At 43.1% G+C, this 19,902-nt stretch overlaps 1 protein-coding gene across 2 annotated transcripts in view; it reads left to right on the top strand.

The window, feature by feature from the left end:
- Positions 1-1,549: 1,549 nt before the first annotated feature.
- Positions 1,550-19,902, top strand: part of LAMC2 (laminin subunit gamma 2) — a 74,228-nt gene continuing 55,875 nt past the window's right edge. For both annotated transcript variants that reach the window (XM_032291187.1, XM_032291186.1), the window contains exon 1: positions 1,550-2,346. In XM_032291187.1, coding sequence (XP_032147078.1) covers positions 2,268-2,346 — 79 coding nt within the window. In that variant the 5' untranslated portion in view covers positions 1,550-2,267. The remainder of the gene's footprint in view (positions 2,347-19,902) is intronic.

Here is a 19,902-nt window from a genome sequence, read left to right as displayed (position 1 = left end):
TGCCTGTGTTTTCTCGTCTGTAAAATGGGGACATTAATAGTACACCTAATTCATATAGTTGTTTTAAAGGTTAAAAGGTTAATATGATAAAGGATTTACAACAGCAACTGACAAATAGTAAGCATTACATATGTGTTTGTATTGCTATTATCATTGTCCAAAAATGATGCTAGATGAAATCATCTGTTCCAACTTTTAAGATATAATGAATTATAGCAATCTGTACTAAAATGAAACCTTCTTTCAAGACTTTATTTCGTAGGGCCCTGTTCCTTGTTCCTGCAGGACTGTAGTGAATTGCACAACATGGATGGGACTGAGGGACAGGACCTCAGCTTCCACAAGGCACCTGCAACTAGAAGGAAAAATTCTAAATGCCTGGTCTCTGTGAACTGAAACCTTAGCCGTAGCTGGAGACAGTTTTGAGAGAGAAGAATATTTGTGTCATTTGTTTGAATCCTGGGCAGAGTAGAAAAGAATCAAGCCTTGGATGAGAAAGTTGGAGTTTCTTTTCTATTCCTCAGGTTTTGTTGCTGGAGACTTTAGAGTAGGTGCCCAGCCAGTTTGCAGCAACCTGTCTTGCCCCTGCCATTCTTGGGTGCCATATTCAGACCCCAGTTATTCCTAACACCCAGGTCATGCTCCGCGTTCTATACAAAGCCATCCCTTGCTATCCCAGGCAGCCCACACTGGTCTCCATGACACGCGTGAGCCAAAGTTCTTTGACACTTATGTCCTGGATGGTTTGTTTGTTATCTTATGTTGTTGCCATCCACAAAACAGTCTAGAGAATATTCACAGATTTAGTCAGCAAACAGCTGTCTACTGGGGAGCTTGGTAGGCCTTGATGATGGGAAAAAGGGTTGGTTGTCTTGGACAGATTGTGTATATATAAAGCTCTAGCAATTTTTAAATCACTAGCAGGAATCAAAGTCTCCTTGACAGCAACCTCTCTGAATTATTGCCGCTAGCCTCCTTAGGAGTAGGGACAATATAGGTTATACTAAGATTTGCAGTTGTCTGGATATTACTCTCCTCACCTAGCACAGTGGATAACATTCACAGTTGGTCTCAGCAAATATTTTCTCTAGTGCCCATGGAGAATGGCTGATAAAGACACTCTAAGATGTGAAAGAGTTTGGTGTCTGGATCGTCTGTCTTATTCAATTCAACCCAATATTTATTAAGCACCAACTGCAAGCCAGATGCTATACTAGTTAGGAATGTAAAGTGGGCCGGGGACAGTGCTCATGCCTATAATCCCAGCACTTTGGGAGGCCAAGGCAGGAGGATTACTTGAGGCCAGGAATTCAAGATCAGTCTGCCCCAGCAAGACCTCATCTCTACAAATAATTTAAAAATTAGCTGGCTGTGTTGGCACACACCTGCAGCCCCAGCTACTCAAGAGACTGAGGCAGGAGGATTGCTTGAGCCCAGGGATTGGAGGCTGCAGTGTGCTATGATGATGCCATTGAAACACACACACACACACACACTCTCTCTCTCTCTCTCTCTCTCTCTCTCTCTCTCTCTCTCTTTCTCTCTCAGTCTTTATAGGGAGGTCGGCCAGTCATCAGTTAACTTTATGAGTTGCTAACCCTGCTAATCAGGAAGTTATGTGGACCAGGAGGGGAACCCTCCTTGCTCCAGCCTGGAGAAAGGAGGCTGCTGTATTTCAAAGAGAGGTTGACCCTAAGCTGGAGAGTGGAGAGGACCCTATTGTGACTCTCAGACTGACTTGTCTTCCTTGATGTCCTTTAAGCCGGAGCTGATTGGGGCGGCTGCTTATTTCTGAGTTAGCGCACTTAAGATTGGGCCTCCCAGTTTGAGGAAGGGGCGGGCTCCTACCTACCTCTGTGAATCTGCCCTGGACCACCCCGGGAGAGAAGGAGGGCTCGGGGAATCTGGCGCATTCCAGGCGAAGCCTCCCGGGCCACAGCCTCTGTGCCACACCCTTGGCCCGGGCCAGGTGTGCGCCCTCCTATCGGCGAGGGGGAGCGGGCGGCTGCGGGGAGCGCGTTTCCAGCCGGGGTGTGCTGCGTGTGTTTGTCAGCCTCTGGAGGGCTGGGTCCTCCTTATTCACAGGTGAGTCACACCCTGAAACACAGACTCTCTTCCTGTCAGGACTGAGTCAGGTAGAAGAGTCGATAAAACCACCTGATCAAGGGAAAGGAAGGCACAGCGGAGCGCAGAGTGAGAACCACCAGCCGAGGCGCCGGGCAGCGACCCCTGCAGCGGAGACGGAGACCGCGCGGCCCGGCCCCGCCATGCCTGCGCTCTGGCTGGGCTGCTGCCTTTGCTTCTCGCTCCTCCTGCCCGCAGGCCGGGCCACCTCCAGGAGGGAAGGTGAGTCGGCCTCCACGAGGAAACGTCTCAGCCCTGGGCTGAGAACCTGCCTTTCTCTGCAGACCGTGATGGCTGAACGTGCCTCCGAGGATTCCCACTTTGTCCAGAACTTCGTTAGAGCTCCCCTCCCCTCCCCTAGCTGGGGCTTCTCCAGAGATCGATTTTAAATGAAACTAATGTATAAAACTGTCTGCTTTTCAAAATAGGAAGCCAATAGGCTGTGCTAAAAGAGGGTCTTCCTTACTTTAAAAATGTTCCTTCTTGATTTCTTTTTCCGACCAAGGGACACCTGGCCCCTATTTAATCAGTAATACGTCGTTATTATATGCGTTCTTTCCCCGGTGTGTGCTTTTATTAAAGAGATTTTGGTGGGACTGTTTCCCATGACTGTGAACACCACAAAGATTGCAAAGGAACCTCTTCAATAATCCTGTAATTCATGTTTCAACTTTGGGTTGGAAAAATGAGCCTTAAGAGTGTTAGTAGTACCCTTAACTTTTGCATAATGTTACTTTTCATAGTATTTTCATGTAATATTCATTCAACAGGCATTTATTGGCCACCTGTGTCATATATCATCCGGTCTTATCTGGGGCACCTAGTTGGCTCCCATGCATAAGTTTTGTTCATGTAAACAAAACTTTGTGAGAACCTAGCAACTGTTAACTGTATGCATGTGTCAGCTATGACAACACTTTATGGGTGTTTTTCTTGTCACTTAGTTCTATCGATATATGCCTGTATAATTGCCGTGGTATTTTATGTTTATATTGCCTCCTGCACCTGATGGCATTTCAATCATCTTTCAATAGGTCCAAGGCCAAGAGCCATTTCCACACATGTGGGTGCATGAATATGAGATAATGCGCACATGCCCATGGAATTGTATAAGCCATTCCCCATATTATTGTGCAGTCCGGGTGATGCTGGCCTGAACTGGATTTGAATGGCGTGAATAATGTTTGAGCATGTGTTTGAATGCATTGCTGCAATCCTTTTTGTCTAAAATAGTCTTGGAATTAGCTTCCAGCCCATCCTTTCTGACGACCATTTTCAAAACCATGTATGATTGTCACCAGAAAAAGGTGGGGGGAGGGGAGTAACTATGTGAAATAATGAATATGTTCATTTTCTTGGCTAGACGTACCATTTTACTGTGTATATTGAAACAGTATCTTGTATACCTTAAATATATATAGTTTTAAAAAGTGATAAATAAAAGGTTCTGAAAATGATCGTGTAGGGTAGAGATTCTCTTAGGGCTAGGATAAGAAGTCTCAGCCTAATGGAAGACATTCCCAAAGTAAGAATAGTCTCTATTAGAATTTAAAGGAACTACTTATGGATCAACTACTTGAAATCTCTTGATTTGAAAAATGAGAAAATGGAAACGTGTTTCTCAGGGCCACACAGGCAGCCGTTGGCAGAGATTAAACTGGCGCTTGATCCAGGGGCTCTTAGGCTGGAGCTTTTTGAGCCACATTATAAAAGTAATGAAGAAATAAGATGCATCTTTTATGCATGAGAAGTAGTTATTGAAGCAATTTTCTTGTTGGCTATAGTTGAGTGCATATGTGTGTGTTAGCATTAGGGAAGAAAAATAAATATGTAGGATGCTATCAATTGTTTAATAAAATCAGGCTTAAGGGAACGGAGCTAGGACTCTCACTTCGTAAAGACAGACCGGCTTCTGGGCATCGATCTACCCCATGAAGTCAGAAATACCACTGAGGCTCATTTCCACTTTCCCCTTCCTCGGAGGCAGACTAAAGTTTTATTTTCCTTCTTTAGAGGCCTTCATTTTGGGATTCAATGGGAATGTGAAATTTGTTGTCAGGGTAGAACACACATGCTCTTTCATTCATGGGATGCTGGGATATGCTGGAAGTTGGACTGAAAATATGGTACCTGCCCTGTCCCAAAGTGACCATGTCTGAGTGTCCTGTGGGCCGCACATTTGAGAACCTAAAGCAGTGATGTTGCTTCCTGGTTGTTTCTTTGCAGTAGAAATTATGGCAATAGATGAAATCAGCAAGACTTTCAGGGCTGGACTCAGCTAAAGCACAGGCTTAGAGTCGGCCTGACCTGATTTTATGTTTTGGTTCATTCACTTACTAGTTCCTTATTAGTAACACTTGCTATTCACTTCTTTGTTGTTAAATGGAGGCAATAGTACTTCAACCTTACAGAGTGTTTGAAAGGATGAACAATGATTGTAAAGTGCCTTCAAATGCCTGGAACCACATTTCTTTAAAAAGTCCAAAGCCAACAGTACAGTGTAGTGAACTCATATGCCCAGAGATCATTAAGAAAGACCAAGGCCCCCCTTCAGGATAGGATTGCCTGGTGTGAGATAAAGTGGCATGTGGCTCTAATGATCTGGATCTTAGTTCACAGCGGGAGGTAGGACTGGAGAAGGATTGAGAAAGAGATAAGAAAGAGACTAGAAACATAGCCACCAATATGCGGTGAAGGGCTCTATGTGCCAGGCTGTGCCTGCAGGCAAAGAAGAGCTGTGAGTGATTCATAAGCAGGAATGAGTGTGACTGGATTCAAGTTTTAGAAAGGTCACCCACTCAAGGGCTTAGAGAATGAAGTGGAGCTCGGAGAGCTAGACAAATGATGACTGCAGTAATTCAAACGAGAGATGATGAAGGCTTTCATCATGGTAATGAAAGCAAAGAGGAAAAAGATTACAGGGACATTTAGAAGGTGAAACCTAAAGAATCTGGTGATCTAATTTAGGGATATGTGTACAGGAAAGCTGTGAAAAATAAGGAAGAGTCCAAGATGGATCCAAGGCTTTAGATTTGTACTTGGTTAGACAGTGATGCCATTAAAGGGTGAGGACTACAGAGGGATCAGCCCGGACACAGTGACTCAGGCCTGCAATCCCAGCACTTTGGGAGGCCGAAGTGGGTAGATTGTTTGAGCCCAGGAGTTTGAGACCAGCCTGGGCAACATGGAGAAACCCCACCTCTAGGAGGCTGAGGCAGGAGAATCAATGGAGCCTGTGAGGGGGAGGCTGCAGTGAGCTGCGATTGCACCATTGCACTCCAGCCTGGGTGACAGAGCGAGACCCTATCTCAAAAAAAAGTTAAAGAAATAAAATAAATATACAACAAAAATAATAAAAGAAGGATCGAATTTGGGGACAAGGTTGGACAGTGGTGAGAGGAAGGAGTGAGTTCCTGTGGGGACCTGTTGAATTTGAGATGCATATATAGATTTCCAGCAGTTCCAGTGAACAGCTGGAACTATGATTTTGAAGTTTAGAAGAGAAATTTGAGATGTAAATTTGGAGGCTCATAGGTAGAAAGGAAAGCCTTGACCACAGATGAGATTGCCTAGGATATGAAGGTAAAAGAAACCTCAGCACTTAAAAAAGAGATAGAGGAACAAGGGAGCAGAATCAGGAGGAATGAGCACTGAGGACAGAGGAGACTCAAGGAAGAAGAGGGTTTTGTTAGTCAAAGGAAGGCTGTCAGCAACATGGCAGAAATAAATGGTATTCAGATATCCAAGTGTGTATATGCAAAGAATGAGGACTAACATGACACTCCTGGATTCAGCCGGCAGGTGAGTTTTGAAGCAAATAGTGAAGTCAGAATCCACAATTACTATAGATCACTAATTTGGTTTTCCCCGTGCCCCGATGTTAGAACAAAGATGCTGTGGATAGAGGAAGGATCCCTGTAAATATTTATGCTCCCTCTTAGATTCAATCACTGAAGTGGCATAGCATCATACATGCAAGTGCAGCCTTGGGAGTAAGACTGCCTGGGTTCAAATCCCAGCCCTCTCGTGTACCACTGTGGGACGTGTATATTGCGGGACTTGGGCAAACTACTTCACCTGTTACTTAGCTTCTACATCTCTAGAATAAGGATAATAAATTGAAATGACCATTGCACAAAAAGCACCCAATATGTGTTAATGGATTACTGTTATTGTTACAGCTAACTGCCCTGTCAGTACTGAATTTGGTATATTGCCTTCTGTGTTTTAAGTGGTAACATTTTTGAAGGGGCTCCTTTTTACTGTCCTTTCATCAGACCACAAAAGGTGCTGAGGAGCCTTTCTGCTCAGGCAGAAATGAGCCCCAAGTTTTACCCAATGAAACAAGGAACCCAAAGCAGGTTGCAGTTTCAGGATTGGCCCTTGTATTCTTCCTTCTCCTTGCCTTTTTCATCCACCAGACGTCATCACATACAGACTCAGCAAATCTATTGCTTTCTAAAATGTACTTAAGTGTAAGATGACCCCTCAAAGATGATCTCTCATTTCCCAATGGGAAGAACTTCCCCCACATCCAAAGAAAGGATTTGGGCAACTTGATTATGAAAACATTTAGCAATATAGATGTAGTAGTCAAATGTCTCTTTAAATTTAATTTAGTAAACTAATTACACAGATATATTGAAAGTCACATCACTGATGAAACAATATACTTAGAAGTATTGATTTGTTCACTCACATTTCATGATGTAATTATATTCAAATTACATTCAATTACATTCATCTCACCAGATGACTTGAGATATAGTACTGTTTGAATCTGTTTTTGATGTGGTCACTGGAAAGTACATCATTTATCCTTTCAGTGTTTATTGTGATCTTCACAGCATAATCACTCTAAAAGGCTTATATGTAACAACTGTCAGCACTCACAACTATGAAGACATGTACCGTTATGAGAATTGTTTAGATAGCTGATCCCCTTTCTTACTGATAAGTCTCCAATACATTGATTGAGGCCATTTTAGCTTAATGTATCTTCTTCAAACAATAATAAAGTAATTGAGAAAGTACCCTATAATATGCAAGATTTTGAAAGGACTTAAATATGATCTTTTTTTTTTCCTGAGGGATAATTTTGGAAAAATTAAACCTCTACCTTATATTCAAGCATGTACAGTAAACAGAGATATAGAACTGGGTTGGAGGTGGGCTGGAAATTCCCATGTGGGCTTCAATTTTGGTGTTCTAAACTCGGGCAGCCACTGGTTCAGCCCCACTGGCCCAAGAAGCTGAGAAAGATTGTTGATTTGTGATTACCGTTTATGGGAAAGTCAGGGCATAAAGTTAAGATGTTGAGAAAATCCTGGGAATATTTTTCCCATTGAAGTTCTTAATGGCTCAAACTTAATGACTTTTTTTTTTTTTGGTTCTGGAGAAATTTGTAAGGGCAAGATTTGAATCACCTATTAGAGATCAGTGTAGAGGGCTAGGTGCGGTGACTCATGCCTTTAATTCCAGCACTTTGGGAGGCTGAGGTGGGCGGATCACCTGAGGTCAGGAGTTTAAGGCCAGCCGCCTGGCCAACATGGTGAAACCCCATTGGTACTAAAAAATGTAAAAATTAGCTGGGTGTGGTGGCTATAATCCCAGCTACTCGGGAGGCTGAGGCAGGGGAATTGCTTGAACCCTGGAGGCAGAGGTTGCAGTGACCCAAGATCATGCCACTGCATTCCAGCCTGGGCGACAAAGTGAGACTCCATACCCAAAAAAAAAAAAAAAAAAGAAGATCGGTGTAGAAGTAGAGGAGCTTCATAAATTCTGAAATACTCTCATTTACTCACAAATTAAACCTAGTAGGTGACTGAATCATTACTGGGCTGTGTTCTAATATAATCCCCAGATAGGTGATGTAATGTTTGAATCATGTCCAAAGCCAAAGGCTAAGTCTTTTCTGTCTGTGGGTGACTGTATGTCTGCGTATGTAACTCCCCAAGAAGCATGTGCTTCTTTATGTCACAACCGTGGAAGTAGGAGAGAACGGTTCTTCCTCCAACACTGATCTGTGTAAGAACTTGAGTCTTTCCCTTCTTTTGTATCAGGTGAGGGGTGGAGATCAACTGGCCAAAGGTACATGGATCCTGGACTTCTTCAGGGCGCATATTCACAGAATTCTAACTGTGCCTTTTTATTTATTGTGGGAAAGTATATCTCCACATTAGAAAAGAATCAAATTGCAGCCAAATCATTTCCCACAACTAACTTAAAACTCAGACAAATCATCCAAATGCTCAGCAGCATTGATGTGGGGCATTTCTTACAAAATATTTTATGTTTCACTGCTTTTTTCTATTATTACAGTATCGTAGAACTAAAATAAGAGTGGGCCTCAGGGGTTCTCTACAAGAGCCCCTCATTTTATGCATGAGAAAAATGACACCCAGTGAGGTAAATTAACTGCCCAAATTCTTGCTGTTGGTCCTAGCAGAGCTGGGCTCCAGCACGTGTCATCCTTTTTTAGACAGGAAAATCGAGGCACAGAAGAGCCACTGCCTTGACCGAGGCCAGGTTTCAGCTGCTAGTTTAATCTTCTTTTTCTGAGATAATTCCTTGGCATATTTCTCATTTCTCTCTCTCTCTCTTTTTTTTTTTTTTTTTTTGAGATGGAGTCTTGCTCTGTCGCCCAGGCTGGAGTGCAGTGGCGTGATCGTGGCTCACTACAACCTCTGCCTCCCAAGTTCAAGCAATTCTCCTGCCTCAGCCTCCTGAATAGCTAGGATTACAGGCATGCACCACCATACCTGACTAATTTTTGTAATTTTAGGAGAGATGGGGTTTCACCATATTGGCCAGGTTGATCTCGAACTCCTGACCTCAGGTGATCTGCCCACCTCGAACTCCCAAAGTGCTGGGATTACAGGCGTGAGCCACTGCGCCTGGCCTGAATTTTCATTTAAACTAATTTTCAAGCTTGATGGAACCTTTATCTATTGTTGAAATACCACCTGTGTTTCTAATGGAGACATCTATCTCCTGTCTTTTCAGAAGTCTCCCTTTGTGTATGTGAGTCAATATATTAGTCTTTCCTTTAAAAATATCAGAGAACAACAGCACAGCTCTAGTTCATGGAGCGTTAACAAAAGAACAGATTTCAAATTACCAAGTTTCTTCTTCCCTTTGTTCCACTCTGCTGTCAACTTGGAATTGGCACCAAGTGGCTCCGTTTTTAAAAATAGGATAGTTGATATACTGTGATAAGATTTTCTGTCTTGTCAATCATTGTTCTTTAATGACTGTTGATGTTTTTATCTATATATATACTTAGTTGTGTCCAGAGATTATTTCTCTGTCCCTGCTACAGACCATTTAAGTTTTGGAGTCTCTCAGGAAGAGGTCAGTTTCATGGCCAGAATGTTGACCGTGCAAGTTTTATATATACTTACTGCTGTTTCAAGTCTCTGCCTGTTTTGCTCTTAGTAAAAGGATAGTTTTTGATAGGGGATTCCTAGTGTTTATAAATAATTTTTTATCCCAAATAGCCTGGCCTGATTTGGGAAGGCAGTGAATCCAGCAGTAATCTGAAGCTGCTGCTCTTGCCTCCTCCAGACAATTATAGCATGGTAGGAGAGGATCTTCACATTCTGAGATCTGCAGGGAGCAGGGGAGAGGCCACAGTGCACCTGCCATAGGAAGTGGTAGTGGAGAAATAGCGTATTTGCTCTATTGAGATGCAAGATACTCCCTGATGGAGTCTTCATGGTCCAGTCTCTTCTCAGAATGCTTGTTACTTCTCTTTATGGATGTATAAAGGTAGTTTGGTTCATAAGAGCTCATTTAATTCATTCTTCTGACTTTAGGCAATACAATGTTTTTGTGATGGAGTCTTCCTCTGTCACTCAAGCTGGAGTGCAGTGGTGCAATCTTGGCTCACTGCAACCTCTGCCTCCTGGGTTCAAGCGATTCTCCCACCTCAGCCTCCTGAGTAACTGGGATTACAGGCGCGTACCACTACGCCCAGCTAATTTTTGTATTTTTTAGTAGGTGTGGAGTTTTACCATGCTGGCCAGCCTGGTCTCCAACTCCTGACCTCATGTGATCTGCCCACCTTGGCCTCCCAAAGTGTTGGGCTTACAGACGTGAGCCACCATACCCAGCCAGCAATACAGTTTTAATTCATACTTTTCAGATAGATTTTTCTTTTCAGAAAAAAATCTGTAAGGAAGATGCTATAAATGCACTCCATGCATATTTTCCCAGCATTGCAAATGCACATGAATTACCCTTGTTCTTTTGTGAAGACTGAGAACTGTATAATGGTATGTAGTCAGCCCACACACATACCTAAGTGCTTGTATGTTTGTGAAGGGATGTAGTGACAGTAAAAAATCTGTGCCTAATCTCCTTGCACAAAAAAAGTATTGTTCACAAAAGCAATAGGATTTTAAAAGGAACATTTATTGGGTTATTTTTTTAAGGAACCAATGAAACATAAATTTAAATAACTGAAAAATCATGGTTAATATATACTCCCATTATCTTCAAAAGGCATTTTAGTACCAAGTAGAATGTCCTTCTTAACTTCTCTTTATTCAGACACATCATACGTGATTTCCTTCCTTTTGTTCCTCTTTGCTTCAAGTGTTTACCTCTAGCTTTCCGGGAATCTCTGATTCCCTTTATTTTAACTGCTTCTTAGAGGGGCGTATGATATCTATTTCTAGGCCGTGCAAGAACTGTCCAAAGAACACTATGCTCTTTGAATAACAGTTGAATGTTCTTTCTTTGCCGGAATGCTTTTCTTTGTAGGCGACTTCACAGAAATGTGGAATCCTCTATTTCTGTGGTCAGAAGAGTGTGCAGTTCCATGCAGGTAGTTGCTCTCATATAGAATCTTACCATAAGCACTTCCTGAGCCTATGCTGCAGCTGACAACAGCTGTCTTGTGGTAGAGGCTTTGACTTTGACAGCACCAGCTAAATCCCTATGTCCTAACTTTGCCTTCCCTTTCACCTTGGAGCTCACTCAGACTGCACCCTCAGCTTTCACCTCTACCCTCCACTCCTTTGCTAGTCAGACAGAACATGGTGTTCACTGGGACTTTCTTCCCCTCCTCTCATTGTCTACCTGGACACTGGCATCCCAGTACAGTGTCAGGGGAAGGCATCTCCAGGTGTGAACTCCTGATGGAGTCCTCACTAGGCTGAGTCATCCGTGGTCCACATGGGTACATTCCCAAGTCTAGGTTGTAATATAACGTACTATGAACTCTCAGTGAAACAGGTATCTCCTCTGAAGCCATAATCATTCAAAAGGAAATGGTAGTGATCTGAGTTTCATTGACTGTTGATGACTTTGGACTATTTAGAGTTGAAGAGACTGGCCCATACTTTATGATTCAAAATTGCCTGTGTGATTAAAGAACTGAGCTCTGCTGTTCCTCTCATCCCAGCACTTCCTGCTGCAGCCTTACTCACATTGCTTAGACATTCCAATGTAAACTGGTGCCATACCCTTTGTTTAAATGAAACAAAGTTGTCTGGCTGTGGTGGCTTAAAATGTGGCTATTAAAAATTTGAGAAGGAAGACTGAATTCAGTTAAAAACCTTAGTGAGAGAAGTACCATTTCAGCTTTCTTATTCTAATTAGGAAACATATTGTGACATTCTTTAAAAAGATAAAACTGGAAGCAGATGTTCACACATTAAACAATAAAGTTCAAGGCCAGTTTAAATGATGAAGTATTCAGATTTTATTTTAAAATATCTGCTTAAGCTGAGAAACATATTAAAACTTGGAAGGAAAAATTCCATGTGGGAGGTTTTAAAACTAGAAAAATCCTTATAAGCATTTTTATCATCACATGTAAATATAATAAAAATATTCATCTTTTCATCTCGAATATCTCAGATTTAAAGATACTGATTTTTGCAAAGAGGATCATAGCTTCTATGCCTTTGATATCAAACTGATAGATGATAGGTGTATCTTGCTATAGGTTACATAAATAATATGCAATCTGAATATTTGTCGAAATTATTTATTTTTGATAAAAATGATTTTTTTTTTGAGATGGAGTTTCGCTCTTGTTGCCCAGGCTGGAGAGTAATGGCTCAATCTTGGCTAACTGTAACCTCTGCTTCCTGGATTCAAGTGATTCTCCTGCCTCAGTCTCCCAAATAGCTGGTATTGTAGGCATGTGGCACTATGCCCAGCTAATTTTGTATTTTTAGTAGAGATGGAGTTTCACCATGTTGGTCAGGCTGGTCTCGAACTCCTGACCTCAAGTAATCTACCCACCTCGGCCTCCCAAAGTGGTGGGATTACAGGCATGAGCCACCACGCCCAGCTGATAAAAATCTTAAAAATTCATTAGGATAGATTTCTATTTAAAGAACACTCTCAGTAATTGCTTTCATACTGAGAACAACCTTTGCCAGATTTTTAAAAGCAGGTATACACAACTGAAATTTTATTCACCATCTTCAGTATAGCTTTTTACATTTGGACTTCCCATTGAAAGGCTTCATTATAGGTGACTTTATGGAGGCTCAAGTTGCTATCTTTGAGCATAAAGGAGTTGTCAGTTTACATGAGAGCAGTCTTCCGACTCAGAAGAAGGGAGTGGTATTCAACGAGGTATATTAAGATTCAGTTGTTAGTGTAACTTCTTTGAAAAAATGAAATAGAGGACTAGTTGAGATTGTTGCTGACTCGTCTCTGTCCCCAACTCATCTCTGCCCACCATGACAATTTTCTCTTACAAAGTAAGAATTTTAAGAAGCAGAGGAAATGAAGACATAAAATGAAGCATATGTGAATGAAGGGAAGGGAGATGGAGATGTCCCAGTGGTGAGCGTTACATGAAATTAGGCTGGAAAAATAGATAGAATAAGACCATGATAGTCCTTGTAGGCAATATTGAGGATTTCTGGTACTTAACTTCAAAGGAAAGGAAAGAAATGAGAGAATATTAAGCAGAGAAGTAGTGATATAATTTGTATTTTGGAAAGATTTTCTGATTGCTGAGTCTAAAGAGAAGCAAAAGAAGTTGCAGGGAATTCAGTTAGAAAGTGATGGCAGGCAAGAGATGATTGAGGTTTGGTCTAGATATGGCCATAGTGGAGATGGACTTGAATGGATTTGAGATATTTTGTGGCTTATATCAACAAAATTCAATGTTAAATAGGCAGGGGAGAAAGATGGAGCACCTGTAAGGATAGCTTCCAGCTTTCTGACTTGAAGGCATGGCAATCACAAGTTTGGTTTTAAACAGGTTTTGTGTAACGAACATTTGAGGTAACCAGTTGGAATGTAAAGTGAGCTGGGTGCAGTGGCTCATGCCTGTAATCCCAGCACTTTGGGAGTCTGAGGCGGGCAGATCACTTGAGGCCAGGAGTTCGAGACCAGCTGGCCAAAAAGGCAAAACCCTGTCTCTAGTAAAAATACAATAATGAGCCAGGTGTGGTGGTACACACCTATAATCCCTGCTACTTGGAAGGTTGAGGCAGGAGAATTGCTTGAATCCGGAAGGTAGAGGTTGCAGTAAACCAAGATTGTGCCACTGCACTCCAGCCTGGGCAATAGAGTGAGACTTTGTCTCTTAAAGTAAAAAATAAAAAAGGAAATGTAAAAGTAATAATGTAAATAAATAAAGTGGATGGCCAGCCACGAGGACCTGAAGTTGAGGATGAAGTCTGGGCCAAGGAAGTATCTTGGGATGTCAACACCTATGATGGTTATTGAAGCCCTTGCCATGGATGAGATCACCAAAGGAGAGAGGCTCAGACTGAGAAGTTGTGGAGGTTAAGAACCAAGCCCCGAGAAGCACTGGCATTTAGAGTGGGGGTAAGGAGAGGAGCCAGCAAAGACTTGAATAGGGAAGATCAGAAGACAGGCAGACACCTGGCAGTATGACATCATCATATCCAAAGGAAGAGAATTGTACAAAGGAAGAAGGGAAAAAGATCCGATGTCTCAGATGTCTCAGAAGGGGAATGAGGGACACAAAATGCAGGAAAGGAAAAACAGGGCACATCCCTTTTCTCTAAATAAGGAAGAGAATTGAGCATCATCCTTGCTGGTGTTTTTGTTTTGTTCTGTTTTGTTTTTTGAGATGGAGTCTTGCTCTATCGCTAGGCTGGAGTGCAGTGGCACAATTTCAGCTCATGGCAACCTCCACCTCCTGGGTTTAAGCAATTCCCCTGCCTCAGCTTCTCGAATAGGTGGGACTACAGGCACGCACCAACACGCCCGGCTAATTTTTGTTTGTATTTTAGTAGAGACGGGGTTTCACCATGTTGGCCAGGATGGTCTTGATCTCCTGACCTCGTGATCCTCCTGCCTTGGAGCCCCAAAGTGCCCAAAGTGCTGGGATTACAGGCGTGAGCCACTGTGCCTGTCTTTAAATGGTTTACAGTTGGACTCATTCACGGGAGATTACAGGTAACATTATATAAACTTGCTGCTGTTTCACTGGATCAGTTTTAGTGCACTAAGCAGCCGAAATGGTAGCAAGAGCAAAAAAGCACTACGTAATAGCAACCAGCACACAGTCAGGTTTAAACACGATGCTGAAATTCCTAGCTCCTGACATCTTCCCACACAGCCGCCAAGTACACTACCTGTCAAGGCTGCCTGAGTACTGCAAACTGATCTCATGCTCTGAGGCTTGCCTCATCCCCTTGCCCTCCTCCCACACAGCCCTAGGCTGGCTGCCCTTTGAGATGGCAGGCAGAAAGTGTCATAGCTCTGGGCTCATCGACCACAGAAAGGCGGGCAGTCCTGGGGTGGAAATAGTTCATCTGGTACGAGCAGCAGCCTAAAAGTCCCAGATTCTTAATCTCATTGAAAATCTCATGTTCCTCTCACAGTTCTTTCTGTTCCTGTCTCATCATGGATAGTTTTTGGTTGGAACATTAGATTTTTTACACTGAATGCCATATATGTAGACAATGGAAACTTTGTGTATTGTATTGGGGAAATCTGAAAGTAGGCTTCTGGACTTCAGGGAAATTTCTGTATGTTCAGGTTCTTGTTTGGCTTTTCTTAAGAGTCAGAGCCGATATTCCTTCCTTCTTTCTTTCCTTTCATCTTCCCTTCCTCCCTCCCCTCCTTCATTCCCTTCTTCCCTTCTTTTCTCTCTCCTTCTATCCATCATGCTGTCCACCATCTTTCCATCCATCCATCCATCCATCCATCCAAGCACTGCATTAGGTACCGTGGGCATATAAGGTGAGAAATGCTGTAGGGGAAATAAGTCGTAGATATAAACAGTGATGACACAGGATAGAATGAGGCAAATGCTGAGAGAGGTGAGGATAAAGTGCCCTGAGCATTCACAGGAGAGAGAAGCTGTCAGGGTATCAGCAGAGAAGTGCACAATCTGATTTATGCACCTAAAAAGAAGACAGGCTGTTACCTGGAAATGGATTTAGGGAGGGTGGAAGCAGGGAGTGCTCCTGATGAAGGAAACAGCTAGCCTAAAAGCCAGAGGTGGGAAAGGGTTAGTGCAGCCTAAATCTGTGTGTTAGAGCCCAGTGAATTCTTGATGAGGTGAAGTTGGTAAAGTTGACAGGGGCAACATCTGCAGAGTTTTGAAAGGAGTCTGGATTTTTAATTTTATCATTTCCATTAAAGCACTAAGAAGCATGATGACTTCACAGGTTTATAAAGATAGCGATTAGATCACCTTAGTGAAAAGCAGACACGTTTTTCAGTTTAGAACAATAGAAACAGGGCCAGGCACGGTGGCTCACACCTGTAATCCCAGCACTTTGGGAGGCCAAGGCGGGCGAATCACCTGAGATCAGGAGTTCGAGACTAGCCTGGCCAACATGGCAAAACTCTGTCTGTACTAAAAATACAAAAATCAGCCAGGTGTGGTGGGCACCTGTAATCCCAGCTGCTTGGGAGGCTGAGGCGGGAGAATTGCTTGAATCTGGGAGGCAGAGGTTGCAGTGAGCCAAGATGTGCCACTGCACTCCAGCCTGGGAGACAGATCGAGACTCCATCTGGCAAAAAAAAAAAAAAAAAAAAAAAAGAACAATAGGAAGAGGACCTGTTTATACACAAACAATCATATGTATGCCAAGTGATTGAAATTTCTCGTAACTGTATGCCTCAAAAGGGCACCATTTCTTATGGGAAATTTAAAATGAGATCCTGATGAACTGTTACTACTGGTGGTGATTATTCCAAGGCCTTGCCCTGAGTACAACCTGAGGAAATATTTTCTGTTTCCTTTTATTCTCCTAGGGCCACAGCTGGGAAACCGCCTTTGCCCCTGTGCTTCCTGTCCTAACCTGCTGGATCTGCGTGTTTTAGTGAGGGGTGGGAGTGTTGTGAAGCGAGCCGCAGGGATTCTGCCAGCCTCACCCTATTGTTTAAGGAGGGGCTCCAGCTGCTTTGATCTGTGTCTCCGGTGAGCGTGGGTGGTCGTGGGCGGTCCAGCCTGCGTCTGGCTGCCTGGTGGTCTTTCCTAAGAAGCACCTTGAGGGTCAGCGACTGTGTGCTATTATAGTTATTATTATAATAAAGGCTTCAGCGCCAGAGGAGCAGCATACAGCAGTCAGATGCAATTACCATCCATGCTTTACTAGACTTAAAGAAATCTCTGAAGATCTGACTCAATCTGACTCCGTTTCAGATGGGTTTATGTAGGGCTTCAGGTAAACCTGCGGAGTCTCATTTCTTTGGCTGTGGAGAGAACCCTGGCTGGCAGAGTCCAGGATTGTGGGGGAGTTGGAGTGAGAGGGCAGAGAGAGGAGAGGGTGGAACCTTGAAGAGGTGTCCCTGGCTTTGTACAAATGAATAGTCAAAGGCATGAACGACGGGACCTAGAGCCAGAGTTCAGCGAAAGATGGAGAAAAACCTGCTTGTTTTGTTTACTGACCCTGGAACGGCCTCAGGTCTGTTCAGGGTTCGGTCTGATTTTTTTTTTTTCCGATGATCTGCAATGATATCTTAATGCCAGGTCCCGAACCCATACCTGGGTCCAACACACACATTCTTGCAGGAGTTCTAGAATGAGCTCTTTCCCACCCGGGGCTTTTAGGCTTGCTCTTTCCTTTGTCGGGGGCACTCCCTGCTTCCACCCTCCCTAAATCCATTTCTCCATAACAGCCAGTCTTCTTTTTAGACATGTCAATCAGATCGTGCACTGATTCCTGTTCAAGTAGGAAAACATGGATAATATGATACATGCTTGACACAGGCAAATTTTTTTTTTTTTTTTTGAGACTGAGTCTCACTCTGTTGCCCAGGCTGGAGCGCAATGGCATGATCTTGGTCCACTGCAACCTTTGCCTCTCAGTTTCAAGCAATTCTCCTGCCTCAGCTTCCCAAGTAGCTAGGATTATAGGCATGCACCACCACACCTGGCTAACTTTTGTATTTTTAGTAGAGACTAAATTCTCTAATTTCGCCATGTTGGCCAGGCTGACCTTGAACTCCTGACCTCAGGTGTTTCACCCACCTTGGCCTTCCAAAGTGCTGGGATTACAGGCATGAGCCATTGCGCCTGGCTGCAAATAGGTATTAAATAAGTATTTAATATCTTTGGCAAAATAAAACATTAGCAACAACCTTGGCTGGCCTGGCCAACATGGTGAAACCCCATCTCTACTAAAAATACTAAAATTAGTTGGGTATGGTGGCACATGCCTTTAATCCTAGCTACTCGGGAGCATGAGGCCTGAGAATTGCTTGAACCCAGGAGGTGGAGGTTGCAGTGAGCCGAGATCACACCACTGCACTCCAACCTGGTCGACAAAGTGAGACTCTGTCTCAAAAAAACACACACTCGCATACACACACAAAATTAACAACGTCCTTCTTTGCAATTTTACTGGCTTATAAAGTCTGAGTGTTCAAGCACCCAGTATAGCCTCCCTGTTAGATGTGAAGTGATGGTTATTAAGTTAATAAAATAAAGATACATCTCATTGACCAAGGATAAAAGAAAAAACTGGGAAAAGGGGCTTAAATCAGCAAAACAAAATCTACCGATGAGGCATTTTGGAAAGAAAGATGATTTATCAGGAAAGGGTAAAAGAAAATCTGCAATGAAGTGATAGGCATATAGTTTGATATATTTGTTATGCAAATAATTTATAAGAAAAACATTGTGCCCAATAGATAAATGGGCAAAGATCATGAACCAGATAAGTATGAAAATAGAAATAAAACAGCAAACAGACATATGACCCTTTCCACCCTCCTGCCTACCCATCTTACTACCTCCCAACTTCCCATTCCTTTCCACTGCTTCATATATTTCTCCTTAACAAATACCACTATCCTAATATTCTCTCTTGATATTAATCATTTATCTTGTTTATGTTCTTTACCCCCAAATTGCATGTAAACTCCATGCGGGCTGGGACGTCTGTTGGTTTTGTTTGCTGCTGTATGTATCCCATTGCCTAGAACTCAGGGAAGATCCAAGACACCCATCTATGGGTTTTTTTAAGTTCAACAGAACATTCATTTGTTTGTTTGTTAAAAAAAACACTAGCCAGGTGCAGTGGCTCACGCCTGTAATCCCAGCACTTTGGGAGGCCGAGGCGGGTGGATAATGAGGTCAAGAGATGGAGACCATCCTGGCCAACATGGTGAAACCTGTCTCTACTTAAAATACAAATATTATCCTAGCATGGTGGTGGGTGCCTGTAATCCCAGCTACTCAGGAGGCTGAGGCAGGAGAAATCCCTTGAACCTGGGAGGCGGATGTTGCAGTGAGCCGAGATTGCGCCACTGCACTCCAGCCTGGCAACAGAGTGAGACTTGGTCTCAAGAACAGACAAACAAAAATAACCACTAAATGCCTAACATGGGCCAGGCACTGTGTGATATAATAGGGCTTCACTTTTCCTTTCTCAAAAGCATGAGATGTGTTTTCTACCTGTTAGAACTGCAGAGTTGAGTGCAGAGATTTGCCTGTGGACATGGCTTTGTTTCAAAAAGAATTTTTTTTTTTTTAAATTTCGGCCAAAATTTTAAAAATCAGTAAATTTCAATCACAAAGCCAGACTTCTGTCTTCTTTTAGAAGAAGAGTTGATGCTGACTACAGCGGGCATCAATCGCATGTGGCTACAGCTGGCAGGGGCTGAGTGGATGCTGCTTCTTACGCCCGTTGGGTAGAATCCCCACCACTCCCTGTTGCCTTACTCCAGGCCTGGCAGTGCCCTTTGGCAACCAGTGTGCCCATGGTAGTCATTGGGCAGGTATCGGTCACAGACTAAAAAAGACCACGTACAAACTACATTACACCATTTTATTAAGCCCAGTTTCAGGAATATTCTAGAATTTTAAATATTAAAGTCTCCCCCCTCCCCGAGTAGCAAGAGTAAATAATAAGTGGTTTTAGGGAAGTTAGTCTCAATTTGGGAGATGATTTGAGAGAGACCATGTTTCAAACACATCAATGATGAAAAGCATCATTCCACGCAAAAGGAGCCTGGAACAAGCTCTCCCATCATTCTCTTGGTGGAAGCATTTCAAAGAGTCAGTATTGAGCTAAGTGCAGTGCAGCTGGGTATTTAATCTCAGTGCAGTTTGGTAACTTCAAAGTCCTGCAGGCAAGGCTATAGAGTGTCTTCACGGAGTTCTCAAGCAATGCAGATACCCAGGCCAATACACTCCCCAGACACGCATACATCCCCTCACTCTAGATGGCACAGCCCTTGGCTTTAAGGGACACCCATTTGAAAGAGAAAGGGGTATATATGCAATAGGCTTGGAACCTGTTGGGCAGGTTCTGGAATGGAGATGTTGGCTAAGGACCTTCTGTCCCTGGAACTATAATGCAACTCCATTGA

The sequence above is a fragment of the Sapajus apella genome, unplaced genomic scaffold (genome assembly GCF_009761245.1).
Source record: "Sapajus apella isolate SASKATOON/1434 unplaced genomic scaffold, GSC_monkey_1.0 scaffold25, whole genome shotgun sequence".
Lineage (NCBI taxonomy): Eukaryota > Metazoa > Chordata > Mammalia > Primates > Cebidae > Sapajus > Sapajus apella.
The sequence above is the reverse complement of the archived record's forward strand: the minus strand, read 5'-3'. Positions and strand labels throughout refer to the sequence as shown.